General features: G+C 43.1%; 1 protein-coding gene and 1 long non-coding RNA gene across 7 annotated transcripts in view; one reads left to right on the top strand and one right to left on the bottom strand.

Moving 5' to 3' along the window:
* Nucleotides 1-2,452, bottom strand: part of OTULIN (OTU deubiquitinase with linear linkage specificity) — a 30,046-nt gene extending 27,594 nt beyond the window's left edge. Inside the window, exon 1 of the mRNA XM_081231967.1 lies at nucleotides 2,144-2,452. Coding sequence (XP_081088093.1) covers nucleotides 2,144-2,295 — 152 coding nt within the window. The 5' untranslated portion in view covers nucleotides 2,296-2,452. The remainder of the gene's footprint in view (nucleotides 1-2,143) is intronic.
* Nucleotides 2,453-2,621: 169 nt separating this feature from the next.
* Nucleotides 2,622-19,886, top strand: part of LOC308616960 — a 63,768-nt gene continuing 46,503 nt past the window's right edge. For 4 of the 6 annotated variants that reach the window (XR_014015779.1, XR_014015780.1, XR_014015782.1 and 1 more), the window contains exons 1-5: nucleotides 2,622-2,729; nucleotides 11,619-11,722; nucleotides 15,427-15,551; nucleotides 17,484-17,573; nucleotides 18,708-18,915. This is a non-coding gene — a long non-coding RNA (uncharacterized lncRNA). Of the gene's footprint in view, nucleotides 2,730-2,767; nucleotides 3,036-11,618; nucleotides 11,723-15,426; nucleotides 15,552-17,483; nucleotides 17,574-18,707; nucleotides 18,916-19,886 lie in introns of those variants that run through there. The other 2 variants (XR_014015781.1, XR_014015784.1) reach the window with 2 other exon arrangements.

Here is a 19,886-nt window from a genome sequence, read left to right as displayed (position 1 = left end):
TAAGATATGATGCTCAGAAGCTGATATTTGAAGTTATCTTCACCTCCTTTCCCTGGCTCCCCCTTGCTCTCTTATGAGAGTTAAAAGAGAATGAGATCATCAAAGACAACAAAAATAGGAAGAAAAAGAAATTAAGCTAGTAAGTAAACGTCAAACTGGAATATCTATTCCAGAAAAAAAAAAAAAAGTGAAGTCTGCATGATTATATGTCATGTCCCTCTACCGAGTTTTGCTGAGAAAGCCAGAAAGACATGGGGGGAGGTCACCACCCAGGCATCAGGGAACCTGGCCCTGAAACCTACTCCCTGTGCCTCCCTGGCCAAGCTGCACCTATCAAATCTGCAACTCAGTTTCCTAACCGATAAAATGACAAACCTAGGTTGGGTTGTTACATTCCCTTCAGCTGCATGCCCATAATTCTACTGACAGTAGAGAGAAGAGACACCTGTGCCACAGAACCTTTTCATCCGGGAAGAGTGTTCCTTTTGCACTGTGACCCATTTCCCCAGGTGCTCAGACTCTGGGAACCACATCCAGCAGAAATGCTTGCCAAATAACTCTGTGTATTTGGGGGACCGTGGTTTGGACTTCAAAGTTTCTGCGTCTCCCAGGAGGGCACGACACAGCTGAGGCTGAGAAGCAGCATCTGGGGGCCAGGGCCGCTAGGTGGGGAGCACAGCTGAGACCACCGGGGCCTAAGTGCAGCAGCAGCAGTCAGCCTGGAAGCTGCAGGCAGGAACAAGCACGGGCTGGGGAGGGGCAGGGGCAAAGACCGCCCCCATGCGCACCCCAACTTCACCCGCTGCAGAGTCTTAGGTAGGGCTCAAACCCAGGGAGCAAAACTGCAGCCACCTCTGCTCACATGGGCCTGCACAGTGGTTTCAATTAAAAAATAAAAGGCTACTATTTAAAAATCAGGGGAATCCCCTGGAAGCCCAGTGGTGACGATCTCTGGCGGGGGAACTAAGATCCCGCAAGCCGTGTGGCACGGACAAAAAAATTTAAAAAATAAAAGTGAAACACCTGGATGTAATTTAAAAATAAAATAAAAATCAGGACATTTCAAACAAAAGTCAGAATATCTGGAATCTTCTATAGGCTGGAACTTAGTGGACCCTGTCCCCATAGGACTCAGATCTCCAGGAGCCCATGGGACACCTGCCTAGCTCCTGGGGGCAGGAGTTTGAGACCTCCTGCTCTAAATCTTAACCCGTTAAGTGTGGATAATATACCACCCCAAGGGGCTTGGGTGCTCAAGGAGAAGGTCAAAGCCCACGATAAAGAGCCATGCATGCGAGAATTATTGTAATACATTATCTGCAATAACAGCTCCCCCAGGACCCCTTTTTAGGAAATGGGGCGGGGGGGAGGGGTGGAAAGCACACTTTCCGGCCAATTAAGATCTCTGTCAAACTGGTTACCTGCGTGCTTTTGTCGATTTTGGAATTCCAAAAGCATTGATATGTGACTAAAATTGAAAGTGCAGAAAAGTTTCAGCCTTCAAGTTTATATTCTGCTTCCACCCCTGACCCCAAATCCTTGCAGAAACTGTAAACTCTTCCGATGTACGCAGCCGCCTTTACAGTTCAATAAGGAATTGATCTAAGCAGCACTGCCTTTCGCATTTAAAAATCAAGGCGGTTGGGGACATCTAGTTAAGCAGCTAACAGGCAAAAGAATGGGGGCAGATTCCGTCCAAAGTCTGTCCAACAGGCGGGACGCTCATCAAGCACAGACTTGCCTTCCAAGAACAAACAGGTCGCGTGGCTCAGCTTTCCTGGGGTTGTGACAGCGACAACCTTAGTCCGCTGCCGCGACAGGTTGGGGGGAAGCGCTAATGGAGCGGGTTATAAGATAATATGCTTCTGGAGTCTGTTTCCCAAGTTGCTGGAGCTTTCTTTAGCTTTAGAGCTATGGAAATGTCAAAAAAGCGGGGGGAGTACTGGATAACCATAATTTTAAAGCGCGCCTTCCGTAAAAACTTTTGTCATCGGACACACTGGATACAAAAGTGTCTTCACCGACAACCTTACTTAAAAGCAAGGGGGCGAAGGGCCCTCCGCCGGCTCCTCCCCCGCCCGTGGGTGCCGAGCCCGGGGCCCCACGCCGCCCCCGCCGTCCCCGCCCCGCGCCCCGCACTCACTGCTCGGCCGGGCACCGCACGGCGGCTCGCGGCTGCCCCCCGGCCACCGCTTTCTCGCCCTCCAGCGCCGCGGCCCCCGCCTCCCGCGCCGGCTTCTCGGCACAGCTCTCCCCCGGCCATGCTCCGGGCTGAAGCATCGTCCCCCGACTCATGGGGCCTCCGCCGGCGGCGGCGCCGCAGGGGTTCGGCCGCCTCCCAGCGATCCGGAGCCCCTCCCGTCTGGGCGCCAGGCCGTGACCGCCGCTGCAGCTCTGCTGCCCGCCGGCTACCGACGGTTCACAGGACACTTCCGCGCGCGTCACCACCGCCCGCCCCGCGGCCTCTGACCCGCGGCGAGGGGGCGCGGCCCGCGACGGCTGGGAGTCCTGCGACGCGGAGCCTGCGCATGCGCCTGCGCGGGCCGAGCCGCCCGAGAGGACCGCCCACGCGAAGTACTACTGCGCGTGCTCCACCCCCGCGCGCCGCCGGCCAGCCCCAGAGTTCCCCGCGCGCGGTCATTGACCTAAGAGTCGCGGCAGCTCCTTGTCCTCGCGTCCCCGGGCGTGAGGGAGAGAAAGTGCTGGACGAGCGGCGGGACTCGGCCTCGGTGAGGAGGAGGAGGGCCGGCCTGGGGCGTGAAGGGCGTTAATATGTTTGGGCGCCTTACAGTGTCGCTCTGGGCTTCGAAGCCTCGCCCTCCGCCGGAGGAGTTTCCTCGGCTGTAGAGCGAAGGATGTGGTCCAAGTGGGTGATGTGCTGCTTCACCGGCCTACGAGGGGCAATGCCATCACCACCTGCCCCGAGCCTGGAGCCCGCTGGGCTCTGGCCTTCGGCGTGGTGCGGGCTTGTCGCTCCAGAGCTGAGTTAACAGCCATCCCCTCCGTGAGAAGGGGGACACGGTCCTACCCAACCGGTGAGCCAGCGCAGCAGCGTGCGTGTGTGTGTGTGTGTGTGTGTGTGTGTGTGTGTGTGTGTGTGTGTTGTTGGACTACATTCTTTCAAATAGGAAATTTGGGGGGCTTCCCTGGTGGCTCAGTGGTTAGGAATCCGCCTGCCAATGCAGGGGACACGGGTTAGAGCCCTGGTCTAGGAAGATCCCACATGCCGCTGAGCAACTAAGCCCGTGTGCCACAACTACTGAGCCACGTGCCACAACTGCTGAGCCTGCACTCTAGAGCCCATGAGCCACAACTACTGAGCCTGCGCTCTAGAGCCTGCAAGCCACAACTACTGAGCCCACGTGCCACAACTGCTGAGCCACAACTGCTGAGCCTGTGCTAGCCCACGAGCCACAACTACTGAGCCCGCGTGCCACAACTGCTGAGGCTGCGCTCTAGAGCCTGCGAGCCACAACTACTGAGCCCTCGTGCCATAACTACTGAAGCCCAGAGCCCATGCTCCACAACAACAGAGGCTGCTGCAGTGAGAAGTCCATAAACCACAACAAAGAGTGGCCCCCACTCACCGCAGCTAGGGAAAGCCTGCAGCCATGAAGACCCAACGCAGCCATAAATAAATAAATAAATAAAATCTATTTTAAAAAAACGAATAGGAAATTTGATTTAGGAGGAGCAAGAGCAAAGGGAAAATATTAACAGACATCAAAGATGAGAAGACAAAAATGCTTCCTGTCCAGGGAGGGAATAGCGGAGTAGCTGCTAAAGATGAGCAGCAGTCATGGGTGCAAGGGGCAAAGAGCGCAGGCCAAAGTATGGAGGAAGGGAATGGCTTGGGCAGTTTGGAAACCTACAAGGGGTTCTGGGGTAAAACGGGTTCATAATGGGGTTTTATTGAAAGATGAACCTGGAAGAAGGGTACTGGAGACCAGATCTTGAAAAGCCTCCTTCAGCTGATGAGGAACCTTGTGTTTGATCCTCCTTGAAAGATTGGAAGGAGATTATTTTAAAAGGTCATTTTGTCTGCAGTTAGAGAAAAGGTTGGAGAAGGGCAAGACAGGGAAATCAATATAGGGAGACTATGTAGTAATGGGCATCAAAGGTAGAAACTGGCTGAAAAGAATACTTGCATTTTATGGCAAAAAAGTGTGGTGGGTTTTCTGCTTTAATTTTATTTGAAAAAGTAAACTACACATGCTAAAAAAATTCAGAGCATACAAAAGAATATGCAGTCAAATTTTGTATGGATGTTAAGGGTGTGGGATTATAGTGGGATGACTAGTGTCCCCTAAAATTCATTCTCCAACTAGAAATGCAATGTGACCTTATTTGGAAATAGGTTCTTTGAAGATGTAATCAGGTAAAATGAGGTCCTGCTGGATTAGAGTGGGTCCTAAATCTAATGTGTGGTATCCTTATATAAGAAGAGAGGATGCAGACATATATAGACGCAGAAGGAATTAGGACATGTGAAGATGGAGGCAGAGATGGGGGTGATGTAGCTTGAAGCCAAGAAATGCCAGGAGCTGCTGGTAGCTAGGAAAAGACAAAGCTTATTCCAAAGAGCCTGCAGGAGAAGCTGACAACTTGAGTTCAGATAATCTACTCTCAAGAACTGTGAGAATAAATTGCTGTTGTTTTAAGCCTCTCGGTTTGTGGTACTTTGCAGTAACAGCCCTAGGAAACTAATACAGGGATAAAGATGAAGGCTTGTAAAATCCTGTCAGGCTGAATTTATTGATAAGAGCCTACAAAGCAGATACATTTTACCTCAAAGGGTTAGAAAGGGTTAGAAAAAGATTGAGTTTGTTTGATTGTTTGCTGAGTATGTCTCTTCCAATTGTACCTGTGGAACTAAGAAAATAACCACAAGATGGCTTTCAGAGCCCAATGGACCCACTGTGAGAAGAAACTGAGTGAAAACACCATTGATCACTTGACTTCCTTCCACCCAAAAATGCCTACACTAAATGAAGTTGAACTGCCTAGGATACTGTAGAGGAAGATCTCCAAAGTCTTGGGAAGATGGGAATCTTAGAGTTGATTTATCATGTAAGACTTTCTCACCCACCTTGGGAGGGTCCAGAGGACATTACCCATCAACATGACTATGAGAAGTAATTTGTGAAGTGAGTCCCAGCACCCTTGAGGAGATCTGCAATTGCTCCTCTCTGTATTCAGATGTATCTTACAATGGAACCTGTTATCATCAAACTGAGATTCTTAAATGCAGTGGTGATGATGGGATCTCAGGGTGGCAGGTAGGTACCAGTGTGGTTGCTGTAATGGACAGCTGAGCCAAAGCAGTAATCAGAATTGTCTGACTCGCAGATACCTGTGGTATTGGATAGTTGATCATGGTGTCCCTAGAAAAGAAATAGATGGATAATTACTAAATTCTTACTTGGTCTTTATAAGCAGAAGAGTTCTGGGAACTCCCTGGTGGTACAGTGGTTAGGACTCAGTGCTCTCACTGCCGAGGGCCCTGGTTTAATCCTTAGGGAACTAAAATCCCACAAGCTGCACAGCACAGCCAAAAAATAGATTAGCAGAAGAGTTCTGGATCTATGAACAGAAACCGTAACTTGTGTCACCAAAACAGAAAGTCACACACAGCCCCTCAATCAGTTCCCAGGCTTGAGCCAACTTACATACCCAGAACTCTGAATGAAGGGCAGGCCAGGTCTTCTTGAGGAAGGACCCTACTTCAGTGACAAACATGTATAGTGTTAATGTTTTCCCCAGCCTTCCCCACAGGGTCCTATAGCCATCAACAAGAGTGACTGTTCATTGGGGGAAAGGAAATAACCAGACTTCGGGGGCTTAGTAGACAGTGGCTTTGACCTAATTCATGGAAACCCAAAATATCACTGTAGTATCTACCTATCAGAGTAGGGGCTTATGAAGGTCAAATTATCAGTGGAATTTTAGCTCAGGTTCATCTTACATTAGGCCCAGTGGGTCTCTGAACACCTGTGGATATTTCCCCAGTTCCGGAATGCATAAAAAATGGACATGCTCAGCAGCTGGCAGGATCCCCACAATGGTCCCCTGACCTGTAGAGTGAAGGCTGTTACTGTAGGAAAGGACAAATGGAAGCCACGAGAACTGTTGCTACCTATAAAAATGTAAACCAAAACAATACCACATTTTTAGAGGGATTGCAAAGATTAGTACCACTATCAAGAACTTGAAAGTTGCAAAGGTTGTGATACGCATCACATCCCTTTTCAACTCACCTATTTGGCATGTGCAAGACAGATGGATCTTGGAGCATTACTGGATTTTTGTAAGTCCGATTATGTGATGATCCCTGTTGCACTGCTATTCCAGATATGGTTTCATTGTTGAGCAAATCAACACATTTCCCAGTACCTGGTGTGCAGCTATTGATCTGGCAAATGCTTTTTCCTTTATATGTGTTGAAAAAGACCACCGGAAAGTATCAACTGGCAAGGTCAGCAGCACACCTTCACTGTCCCACCACAGGTTATATCAACCCTTCAGCCCTATGTCATGATTTAGTCTGCAGGGACTAAATCCCCTTCCGCTTCCACAGAACATCACACTGGTCTATTATGTTGATGATGATATGCTGATTAGTCCTGGTAGACAGGAAGTACCAATTACTGTACACATACTGGTAAGATATTTGTATGTCAGAGGATGGAAAATAAATTCACCCCAATTCAGAGGCCTTCTACCTCAGTGAAATTTCTAGGGGTCCAGTGGAGTTGAGTATATCAAGATATCAATTCTAAGTGAAGGGTAAGTTGTTACATCTGGCCCTTCTACTGTTAAAAAAAAAAAAAGGCATAACACCAAGTGAGAGAAGAGAAGTCTCTGCAATGGTCCGGGCTGCTGTGCAACTTACTCTGCCACTTGGGTCATATGATTCAGTTGATCCAGTGATGCTTGAAGTGGCAGATAGAGATGATATTTGGAGTCTTTGGCAAGTACATATAAGTGAATCACAATGCAAACCTTGAGGATTTTGTAGCAAAGCCCTGCCATCCTGTGAAGATAACTACTCTCCTTGTGAGAAACAAGTTTTGGCTTGCTGATGGACCTTAGCAGAAATGAATACTTACCCATGGGCCAAGTTACAATGTGACCTGAGCTCAGTGATAAATCATATTGATGGTATGTAACCTTGATATGATGCAAAGGGCACCACACCTCTGTGATCTTCCAAACCCATAATCCCAGTCTAATGAAAGGAACACCGGACAAATTACAAACTCCATTAGAGGGGCATCCTAAAAATCACTTCACCAGTTCTCTTCAAAACTGTCAAGGCCACCAAAAACAAGAAAAGTCTGAGAAATGATCACTCGAGAGGAGCCTAAGGAGACATGACAACTAAGTGTAATGTGGTATTCTGGATGGGGTCCTGGAACAGAAAAAGACATTAGGTTAAACAAAAGAAGTATGAATAAACTGTGGACTTTAGTTAACAGTCATGGATCAAAATTGGCTCATTAAGGAATAAATATACCATACTAACGTCAGATGTTAGTAATAGGAGAGATTGGGTACAGGGTATATAGGAGCTCTGTACTATCATACCCATTCTTCTATAAATATAAAACTATTCCCCCCCCAAAGTCTATTATATTAGAAAAAAATCAAACTCAAATCACCACGTCACAAAATGTTAAACCAAGACTTTCCAAAATAAGGAAGAATGTCAAATCATGTTCTTATTTTGTACTTCAATAGAAAGATTTAAATTTAAAATTTAATTATTTCATCTTTAATCCCTTAAAATTGCTATTGTGTATGTGTTTTATAGTATACATAATACATAAACACAGAGGTACACGTGTATTTTTAATGTATATGTGCGTATTGGGAATGTCCAAAATTTTTTTAACCAGCATTACAGAACTAAATTATTAGAGAGCAAGTGTGTAAACTAAATAAGTCAAAAACTAAATCAGAGTTTCTAAGAGGAAGTTGTGAAACGTAAGCCCATGAACTGTGATATAATTACAATTAGCCTATTGTTATGTCAAGATGAATAAAAACATAGCAGAAAAATCTATACGCCTAAGTAAAAGCCTATATAATAACATTGCTAGAGACAATTCCAGTTAGTTTCCAGCTTCCTCTTAAAATCAAACACTCCTAAATTAGATAACTAAAAGCAAAATGGTGACATAATAATGTGTAAGTCCTTAGACTTGGTAACATATTTTGAACCATCTCAAACTGATATTACTTCTTCAATGGCCTTCCCTAGAATAGTTAATGCATGAAAGATTCTGAGCTCCTTTTCTTTGAATACTTCAGCCCTTATTTACAGTAACTGTTCATGAAGAATACTACTGAGCCATTACAGTTTTTATTTGTTTGTTGGAATGATTGATTTTTTAAGTTCTCTATAAGGAACTTAGTACAAGTTGGACGCATATCTCCCTTTTCAATACCAAAAACTCATATTTTACAGCAAAGTTAAAACACCCTATATTTTTACTCTATGGAATTTCCCAATGTCAGAGCTATAAAAAATAGACTACAAGTGTATTCCGTACATCAGTTTCTAAAGTAGTCACAGGTACTTTTTAGTTTATTCTAGTTTCACAGGTTCATGTACTATACTCAAGCTTGGCAGGAAGTATCACTAGTTTCACTTAAAAATTAACTACTCTAGGAATACCTGTGTATTTATTTGAAAGACACCCCCCCCTTTTCAGCATGTCTCTTGATTGTAGAATGCTCATTATTTTTAAAGAGGACTTTGGGGGTGGGAGCTACTATTTTTTTGCAGTTCTGAGACTAGAAGAAATAACTTTACAGGGAAAAAATTAGGAGAAATAGTTCATTAAAAAATATCTTGCACTAGTAATAGCTTACCTGAAAACCCCCAAAATTGTCCACAAGAGTTTTTCTTGGGAGAAGTGTGTCATAATGAAATTTTATCATGAAATTCAAACCATTTCATACATAAGGAGATGACAGAGGATGATGTTATAAAAAGACTTGGAATTCTAGACAATAGTAAATGAGTCTTTTGCCTCCAGCTAAACAGAATTTCATCCTAAACAAATAATTCAGGCAGCTGATTATCTTAAATTATTTGAAGAGCTTCTAAAATGGAATTCCATACCCTTAGTACCTTAATATCTGCTATGGACTGAATCATGGCCCCTCCAGATTCATATGTTGAAACCCTAACCCCCAATGTAACTATATTTGGTGATATGAGCTGAATATTTGTGTCCTCCCAAAATTCATGTGTTGAAACCCTATACTCAAATGGGATGGTATTAGGAGGTGGGACCATTGAGAGGTAATTAGGATCAAATGAGGTCAAGAAGGTAAAGTCCTCATGAATGAGATTAGTGCCTTATAAGAGTCACAAGAGTATCTGGTCTTGCATTTAGGCCTTTAATCCGTTTTGAGTTATTTTTGTATATGGTGTTAGAGAATGTTCTGATTTCATTCTTTTACATGTAGCTGTCCAGTTTTCCCAGCACCACTTATTGAAGAGACTGTCTTTCCTCCATTGTATATTCTTGCCTCCGTTGTCATAGATTAATTGACCATAAGTGCATGGGTTTATTTCTGGGCTTTCTATCCTGTTCCATTGATCTATGTGTCTTTTTTTTTTTGGTACCATACTGTTTTGATTACTGTAGCTTTGTAGTATAGTCTGAAGTCAGGGCACGTGATTCCTCCAGCTCTGTTCTTCTTTCTCAAGATTGTTTTGGCTATTTAGTTTCTTTTCTGTTTCCACACACAATTAAAAAAATTTTGTTCCAGTTCTGTGAAAAACGCCATTGGTAATTTGATAGGGTTTGCATTGAATCTGTAGATTACTTTGGGTAGTATGGTCATTTCAACAATATTGATTCTTCCGATCCAAGAACACGGTATATCTTTCCATCTGTTTGTGTCATCTTCATCATATAGTTTTTGGAGTACAGGAACTGCTAGAGGAAAATATAAGCATAACACTCTGACATAAATCGCAACAATATTTTTTTGGGTCTGTCTCCTAGAGTAATGGAAACAAAACCAAAAATAAACAAATGGGACCTAATTAAACTTAAAAGCTTTTTCACAGCAAAGGAAATCATAAACAAAAATGAAAAGACAACCTACAGACTGGGAGAAAATATTTGCAAACAATGCAACCAACAAGCGATTGATCTCCAAAATACACAAACAGCTCATACAGCTCAATATCAAAAAAGAAACAACCCAATCAAAAAATGGGCAGAAGGGACTTCCCTGGTGACGCAGTGGTTAAAAATCTGCCTGCCATTGCAGGGGCCATGGGTTCAAGCCCTGGTCCAGGAAGATCCCACATGCTGGGGAGCAACTAAGCCCGTGTACCACAACTACTGAACCTGCGCTCTAGAGCCTGCGAGCCACAACTACTGAGCCCAAGTGCCACAAATACTGAAGCCTGCACACCTAGCGCCCGTGCTCTGCAACAAGAGAAGCCACCACAATGAGAAGCACATGCACCGCAACGAAGAGTAGCCCCCACTCACCTCAACTAGAGAAAGCCCACACACGGCAACGAAGACCCAACACAGCCAAAACTAAATAAATAAAAATAAATCTATTTTTAAAAAATGGGCAGAAGACCTATACAGCCATTTCTCCAAAGAAGACCTACAGCTGGCCAACAGGCACATGAAAAGATGCTCAGCATCGCTAATAATTAGAGGAATGCAAATCAAAATTGCAGTGAGGTATTACCTCACACCAGTCAGAATGGCCATCATCAAAAAGTCTACAAATAATAAATGGTGGAGAGGGTGTGGACAAAAGGGAACCCTTGTGCACTGTTGGTAGGAATGTAAATTGCTGCAGCCACTGTGGAGAACAGTATGAAAGTTCCTTAAAAACTAAAAATAGAGTTACCATGTGATCCAGCAATCCCACTCCTGGGCATATATCTGGAAAAGATGAAAACTCTAAATCAAAAAAATACATTCACCCCAATGTTTGTAGCAGCACTATTTACAATAGCCAAGACATGGAAGCAACCTAAATGTCCAATGACAGATGAATGGACGAAGAAGAGATAGTATATTTATATAATAGAATACTACTCAGCCATAAAAAAGAATGAAATAATGCCATTTGTAGCAACACAGATGGACCTAGAGATTATCATACTAAGTGAAGTAAGTCAGAGAGAGAAAGACAAATATCGTATGATATCATTTATATATGGAATCTAAAAAATGATACAAATGAACTTATTAACAAAATAGAAATGGATTCACAGACACAGAGAACAGACTTACACTTACCAAAGGGGAAAGGAGGAGGGATGGATAAGTTAGGAATTTGGGATAAAAAGATACACACTACTATATATAGAATACACAAACAACAAGGACCTACTGTATAGCACAGGGAACTATATACAGTATCTTGGAGTAACCTATAATGGAAAAGAATCTGAAAAAGAACATGTATATATATATATAACTGAATCACTACTGTACAACTGAAACATTGTAAGTTGATTATATTTCAGTAAAAAATTATAAATACCAGAAATAAATTACATTTTTTAATTTTTTTAAAAAAGAGTCACAAGAAAGTTGCTCTTCCTCTCTGCTCTCTGCCAGGTGCGGATATAAGGAGAAGTCAGCAGTCTACAAATCAGAAAACTTTCCTTACCAGAACTCAACCGTACTGGCACCCTGCTCTTGAACTTCCAGTCTCCAGAACTGTAAGAAATAAATTTCTGTTGTTTAAGCCATGCAGTGTATGGTAGTTTGTTACAGCAGCTTGAATTCACTAAGACATTTAGAGATAAGACCTGTGAGGAGGTGATGAAGGTGAAATGAGGTCATAAGGGTGGGGCCCTAATCTGACAGGGTTGGTGTCCTTATAAGAAAAGGAAGAGACACCAGGCTTCTCTCTCTGCCATGGAGGACACAGAAGGCAGCCATCTGAAAGCCAGGAAGAAAGCTCTCACCAGAAACCAAATCAGCTAACACCTTGATCTTATACTTCCCAACCTCTGGAACTGTGAGAAAATAAATTTCTGTTGTTTAAGCCACCCAGTCTATGGTATTTTGTCATGGCAGCCCAAGCCAACTAAGACAGTATCATAGAATACTTCTTTATACTTACCTTTTAGGACAAGCATCTGTGTTCCTTTGGAAAGGAAGCCCAACATTCATACTGTACACTGGAATTTAGAAAGAGCTAGAGGGACAAATTGTAGAAGTTTCCTAAGAAAATAACAGTAAGGAAGAGATTCTTAGTCATTTCTGTGCCCTAACATAAGAAATCTTCACCTCCTAGAGTAATCTGATGTTAGGTTGATGATTTTCATATAACCTCATCTTATCTCCATCAAAGTCAGAGGGGAAAACATCACCCTACTATTACCAAAAACTCTCTACTTGCAATATGGTAGGTTGTCAACCATACCTTAGAAAAGTCATACCAGGATATTGCTGACAAAGTAACAAGGGCTTTCTGGATCTTTTGCTAATCATTGTCTCATGAATTTTTTCTTTTTACTTGCTCCAGTATTTTAGAGAATAGTTGACTAGGTCTTCTCCAGAAGATAAGGCTGCATAATTTCATTATCATTGCATTATTTTCCAAAGACCCTGGCAGCTAGAATTCATCTTAAAATAATGATCTTCAAATGGGGGTACCTCTATCTCTTGAGGTACACCAGGGCCACTTCGTACAGCTGTGCAGTGTAGGCCCTGGGGTGAAAGATACCTTTCACAGCTGTACGAGGGCATGGATAGGACTATTTTCCTTTCTGACCACTTCTCTTATGTTCACCATATTCTTACTTTACAAAAACAAAAGACTGCTCTCTTATCCATCCCAAATCTTACTACAGTGTGTCTCTAAAGGGCTGTGTTGTCCAATATAATAGTCACTAGTCACATGTGGATATTGAGCACCTGAAATGTAGCTGGTGTGAATTAAGATTTGCTGCTTGTATAAAATACTACAAGGAATAGTACCAAAAAAATGTAAAACTACCTCATTTTTAACTTTTTATATTGACTGAATGTTGAAATGATTATATTTTGAAAATATTGCATTACATATAACATTAATTTCACCTGCTGCTTTTTGCTTTTTAAACAAATTTTAAATTACATATATGGCTCACATTATATTTCTATTGGATGGCACTTCTGCTTTCGGAGAAGTCTCCCATATAAGGCATCAAAAATTTGCATTCAGGCTTTGTGTCTTTCCTTTTCTTCTCTTTATGAGTGGGTATTTTGGTATTCAGTAGAACAGTTTGCCCAATATGTTCATTCAGATATAATGTAGAGTGTGGTTATAAGAGTGATGATAATTTTACTCAAAGAAAGCATTGCTCCTGAGTGAGAGTGTTGAGAGAACCAAGCAGAGTATAGGTAAGAAACATTGGTAGCATCTTAGGTCATCCAGGCGACATGCTCATTGCAAGGCTCTCTGCCTTACTTAGCACTCTTCCTTAGAATTAGTGTTTATAAGTGAGATGATTGTCCTATAATAGTCCCAGATTGACTGTAAAGACTGGATAATCAATCCTTTTGTAATTCAGGGGGTTTCTCATTCTTTGCTTTCAACAAATTTGATGGAGAACCTAAAGTTGATGATTTAAAATAACATTTAATGAGAGATTACTGTGATACTTCTGGCATGCAATTCAGAAGTTGAAATAATTGAATGACTTTACTATAATAAAACTATTCTCATCTATTTATGAGAACAATGTCTCTGAGTGCTTATATCTGTAAAACCCCAAAATAGAAATTGAGTCTAGATTAAATTCTATCTCTTTCTAACAATAAATAACATTCATCAATAGATTTTGAGAGATGTATCCAATAAAATTTTACTAATTATGTGTAATTATTTTCAAAATTTATAATATATTGTTTCAAATTTTAACTACTGATAATTATAATAAAACTTTCAGGTAATTTTTAATTTTAATTTTAAAAGACTTTCAAACATAAAAATACACTGCATTACATAAAATTCTGGGAATGGAGAATGGAGTGAAAATAATATTTCACTGAGAAAAAGGAATGATGTGAAATGCAGTCTTTTTTATGAATGATAGTGACTTTCTAATAAATATGTTATTTTGATGGTACTGGAAACATGAGTCATGTGGTGATTTTATTTTAAAGTGTCAATATTTATAGTATAATGGAAATTACATTCTTTAAAACTACATTTCTAATGGAAAATTTTAGATGTCAACTTTCAAAATTTATAATATTTTGAAACAGTTTCACAGTTTTTCAAAACTCTTTTAGGGACAAAGTGAGCAAAAATATTCTGATGACTGCCTCAGATGGCAGCTAGTCAAAACCGTCTCATTTTATAGATGTAGCAGCTGAGGACCACAAGTTCTGTTCTTGAACCAGAACCCAAAGCCACATTCAGTCACTGGCTCTGCAACCCCATTCCATCTCCTACGCAAAGAGGGCACATGGGGTTCTGAGAGAAAGTCCATGTTTATTAATGACAAGGTACCTCTAAGTAAGAGGTCATCTCTTAAATGTATTTGAGTTTAGAGCTGTCTGACATCTGTGGTAGCCTGTCACCACCAGTCTCATCAGGATTCTTTCTAAGGCAATCATTTAGAAATATCAGGTGTCCATACATCTATCTCAGCAAGTTAGGTTGTGATTTATCTAACAGCTGACTTCCCTAATAAAGTTGGAAGCAGCTTAGGGGGAGTAGATATTCATTGTTTTAGTTGGCTTGGGCTGGGCTGCCATAACAAAATACCATACACTGGGTGGTTTAAACAACAGAAATTAATTTTCTCCCAGTTCTGGAGCTGAAAGTGAGATCAGGGTGCCAGCATGGTCGGGTTCTATTGAGAGTTCTGTTCCTGGCTTGCAGACAGCTGCCTTCTTGCTGCATGTGCCTGCCGAGAGAAAGCAAGATCTGGGTCTGGTCTCTCTTCCTATCTTTAAGGACGTAATCCTATTGGATCAGGACCCTACCCTTATGACCTCATTTAATGTTACTTCCACAAAGCCCCTACCTCCAGATATGTCACATTAGGGGCTAGGGCTTCAACATACGAATTTTAGTTGGACACAAACATTCAGTTCCCAACACTCATAAGTCGTTATATACCTTGTTCCTAACCCAGCGGATGGCAGTAGTGAGCATTAATAAATTTCTGCTGAATAAACTCATGTTAATTCCTTATATCAGTGTCATAGTGGCAATGTAGTATAGCAAAGAGAAAATTAGCTCTATGACCTTGGGCAAGTCATATAACATCTCTGAGCCTCAGCTTCTTCAGATATAAAGTCTAGATAGCAACTCTTATCTTATAAACATGTTATGAGGCTTAGAAGGGAGGTGTGTCAAGGGTATGGAATCGTATATGTGAAATAATAGCTCTATATAATACTTTTACTTAGCATTTTACAGTTTATGAAGCACTGCTGTATACATCATTCTACTGAATGAAGACCTGAATGCCTCAGACACTTCTAGCACCAAGCTTCATGATCTTTAAGGTATTGGATCAACTGGTATAATGAAAAGAAAATAAGGTAACCTTGGACTTCACTAGGTCATAATTTCTGTGTTATGCAATGAAGTAATTCACTGCATTGGTCTAGCTCTCGGGGTGATCAAGAGGCCAGGTTAATAAATCTTCCTGGCAGGGAGGGGAAAGTATTAGGTGTTTTAATGTCTATTGTTTTGCAAAATTAATCAGTTACTTGCTATTTCCTTACATAAATTATTTTTCAGAATACTTATAGCCAAAGTTTTGTAAGTCCAATCACGGACACTAGATGGCACCATAAGAACCTCACCTGCACCAATTCCTGACAGTCCAACAGCTCTTTCTCACAATTTACAGCCTGAAGTTTTTAACATAGAGTCTAGGGTGAAGAAAACTTAGAGAAAAGTTCTTTCATTTCTGTGTAGAGTCTATAAGTTTTCTTTCTAAGAGGTTGCTCTCCTACTGTGAATAGTATGCAGAGAATCAAGCCTCGCGTGGAAAACTACAAACAGCGTGGGTCAAGTTGGGAGGCTTGGTCTGAGTCCCAGGGCTGACGCTTCGCAGCTGGTTTTTGCGGAGAAAGTCTATTTCCCGCCCTGTATGCATCTCACAGAATTGCTGGGAGGACCATACAGAGTCATGTATGAGAACTGCCATGTGCTACGATTAAAAACCAAGGTTCTTTCTACCTCTGCAGCCCCTCTTCCTGGGAGGCTCCTGCCTTGCACCAGCTCCGGGCCTCTGCTACCCTGGCCCCTGCCTACTCTGTTTTCAACCACAAGCTCACTCCTCAAACATTTGTAAAGGACTCTGACATCAGATCTATTTCTCAACTTTCACTCAAACAGCTGAAACTCATGCTTCTTAGTGTCCTCCACACAATGGTGCTCAGCGTCTCTTCAGTAGTCCTGTGGCTACTCGTCATCCTCTGGAAGTGAACCGCTTAAAATCATCAGCTTCACGTCCCATCGTTCCAGAAGTCACCCCTCCTCTCCCCTCCCCACTTGCTCAGCCCCCGCCTCTCTGCGCACAGGGCCCCTCCTTCTCTTCTTGCCTAGGCTCTGTACTCTCTCCCCCGCACCTAGGACTCCCTCACCCCAGTGCTCTGATGCCTCCAGCCCTCAGGCCCCCACGGGACCCGTGCAGCCCTTTGTTTGAGGCCGCACAGAGCACCAGGTGGAAGAGCACAGGCGTAGAATTGTTCTGTGCCTCTGACAGTGAACAGCTGTGTAAGTCACCCTGCCCACATTACGGATCCCTCTGAGCATCAGCACTGGGTATTTTAGGGGGATGAAAACATCTACCCACAGGAGAATTAAGAGAGTTAGTAGGTAAGAAGAGATTTTCTCAAACATATTTTTATGCTTTTATCTTTCGCCTCTTCCACATATGTGACCTCTCCCTGCGATGCAGAGGTACTTCTCTGGAGGGCACGTGGATGAATAGGTAGACTGGGATTATCAGAGTAAAACGCAAATCAGAGGCAGGGTGTAGTTTACTTCTAAAGCAGGTCATTGAGATATAAAACTAAAGGCCCGAAGAAAGTAGGGCCTAGACATTATGCCAAAATATGCTTTGGAAACAAAACGGGAGACCCAGGTATACCTGCCTTCTATTCCCCACCACAACCAGAAAGGACCATGAGGACCACGGAGGAGGAGCCTCAGGAAACGGGCAGGGGGGGCAGAGGGGCTGGGTTGGCCCCATACGGTCGGGCCCCCCACAATGGCTGCTCCCTTGTTCTCTGTGCATCCCCTGGCTGACCAGTCCCTGCCTCAGCTACATCCTACTCACCTGACCGACCTTCCCTCCTCAGAAAACGGCTACGTACTCGCCCCGGGCCCCAACTAGTGATTGCTCATTAGATCAGAACATCCGCACCTTGCTAGCTCATCAAAGGGGTGGTGAGGGGCATGCTCCTCTGCTGGTTTCCCTGGTAACCGATGAGCCAACCTGACATCAATTCCCCCTGCAGATGGTAGCCTCCCTCTCCCCGTGGTAGTGAAGACGGTCCGCTGTCTGCTCCACAGGACGGGGAGTCACGCCCGGACCTCGCTTCACACAGGTAAGATCCCCCTATCCGTTAACACCACTGATGTCTCTGTCACTGATTCTGGGGTCCTTCTGCGGTCTTCAAGCTGGGCAAATACTGGGCTCACAGACCTGTGGGGTGCAGCCCAACAGTCCCTTTTCAAGAGTCCTACATTCACCTAATCGTGAAACCCTGAAACCTAGGTGGGTCCCTTAACCCCCAGAAGCAGGGATGTGGAAAGAAAATCCACAGCATATATTTAGTCACTTACCCTTCAAAACATCTCCACAAAACCACTGTTACGCACATAAAACAGCACCACAAGACTATTATTGGCCCCATTTTACTGAATAGGAAAGTGACAGGATTTTAACTCAGGCTAGCTGACTTCAAACGCCGTGCTCTTAACCATCACCCTACACAGCCTTTCAGTAAACATCAGTTCCCTACACTCACCCCAACCCCATCTCTATTCAATGCCAGGGCTAAGAAGCTGAGTTAGGAAAGGTAGGCTACCATGTGTTTCATGCTATTACTATTTAAGGTCTAAACTCAGCTGGGCCTTCAGTTCTGCGCCATCTCCTGTTGTTTGTGCTCCGTGGGCTCCCTTCACCAATCCCTGCAATGGGCCTAAACCTTCAACATTCCCTGCGCTGCTCACCTTCAGCAGTAAACTTGCCTGTGATTCACAGAGAAAATCAGTGCCATTCGGGGTGGACTCCCTCAGCTTCTCTCGTTCCCTCAACTAACTTATCTTCAAGAGCACCCTCTCCTCCTATCCAACCAATTTTCGAAGGAGAGGTTTCTCTCTCTATCCTCCTATTTCAGACCACTCCCTCCTTTGCTCTTTCACCTCCTCCAGGAGTTCTCTCAGGTGTCCCTTTTTCCAGTATGTTCAATCTTCTCCCTCTCTGCTGGGTCCTTTCAGCATATAAACAAGGTAAGGTCTTTCCTCTCCTTCACGTCATTTCCATCCACAATTGTCCTAGATGTCAGAAATTTCCAAGCACTAGTCCCTGAACTCTTCCTAAGTAGTGATGAAATCTCACTAATTCATGATAAAAAATTGAGCAAATAAGGATAATATAGGGAGTTTCTCATTAAGCTAAAGTAATTCAATTTAAATGATTTTCTTTTGTTCTGAAATTATGACTTTTTTTTTTGCAGTACGCAGGCCCCTCACTGTTGTGGCCTCTCCTGCTGCTGAGCACAGGCTCCGGACGCGCAGGCTCAGCAGCCATGGCTCACAGCCCCAGCCGCTCTGCGGCATGTGGGATCTTCCCGGACCGGGGCATGAACCCGTGTCCCCTGCATCGGCAGGCGGACTCTCAACCACTGTGCCACCAGGGAAACCCAGCATTAATTTTTAATTAAGGTATGTACATTGTTTTCTTAGACATAATGCTATTGCACACTTAATAGACTACAGCATAGTGTAAACATAATGTTTATATGTACTGGAAACCAAAAAATTCGTGTGACTCGCCTTATTGCCCCATTTGCTTTAATGCAATAGTCTGGAACCAAACCAGCAGTATCTCCGAGGTATGCCTGTATTCACCTGTCCTAGTCACCTCAGGGCCAGATCCAGGAAACCCTAGGACAGCCCCCACACCTAAGAGCCTGCTGAAATTATTCAAACTAGCCAATCCTAAACCTGCTTACCCTGCCTTGCCTGTTCCTTTCTGCAAAAACCACAATAAGGCTCTCACCCATGCTTTCCCCTCACGCCTTCAACCTTCTGACTGACTAGTGCTTCCCGGTGTCCCTGTTTGTCCCTGTGTGACATGGCAGGCCTCCTACTCTTGGGAACAGACTTCCCTTTCAGTGACAGTCATCTCCTGGTCTATTGACCTAACCATACCTGAGTAATAATAGAGCCTACATTTTAAAACAGGACCTCAATGGGCTTTTGTTTATGTGGGTTCTATATATTGATATTTACTGTTTTATATATTAAAACAGAAATTTTAAAAATATGTAAATGAATCCATTATACATTAGCATAGTAATACCTTAATGAAAAATATATTTTCTAAAACAAATAACTGTGAGAAGAGTAGCACTGTTTCCATTTTTGCAAATCTCTTTAATGTCTGGCTAAGCAGAATAAAGCTGGATTTTGGGGTCTGCTTCTGCATTCAAAGAGCTGCAGTATCACATTCTGGAAAACTCCACAATACATTCATGAGAGATTGAGAATGAAAAAGGCAAATAACATTTTAGCATTTAATCATTGATTTTGAAATTGACCTCATAGACCCATGGAAAATGTCCCCAGACCACACTTGGAGAATGCTAACCTACACAATATTGACTAATACAAACAAGTTTTTTAGAATTTAA

This window comes from Mesoplodon bidens, assembly GCF_964165515.1.
Source record: "Mesoplodon bidens genome assembly, chromosome: 4".
Taxonomy (NCBI): Eukaryota; Metazoa; Chordata; class Mammalia; order Artiodactyla; family Ziphiidae; genus Mesoplodon; species Mesoplodon bidens.
The sequence above is the reverse complement of the archived record's forward strand: the minus strand, read 5'-3'. Positions and strand labels throughout refer to the sequence as shown.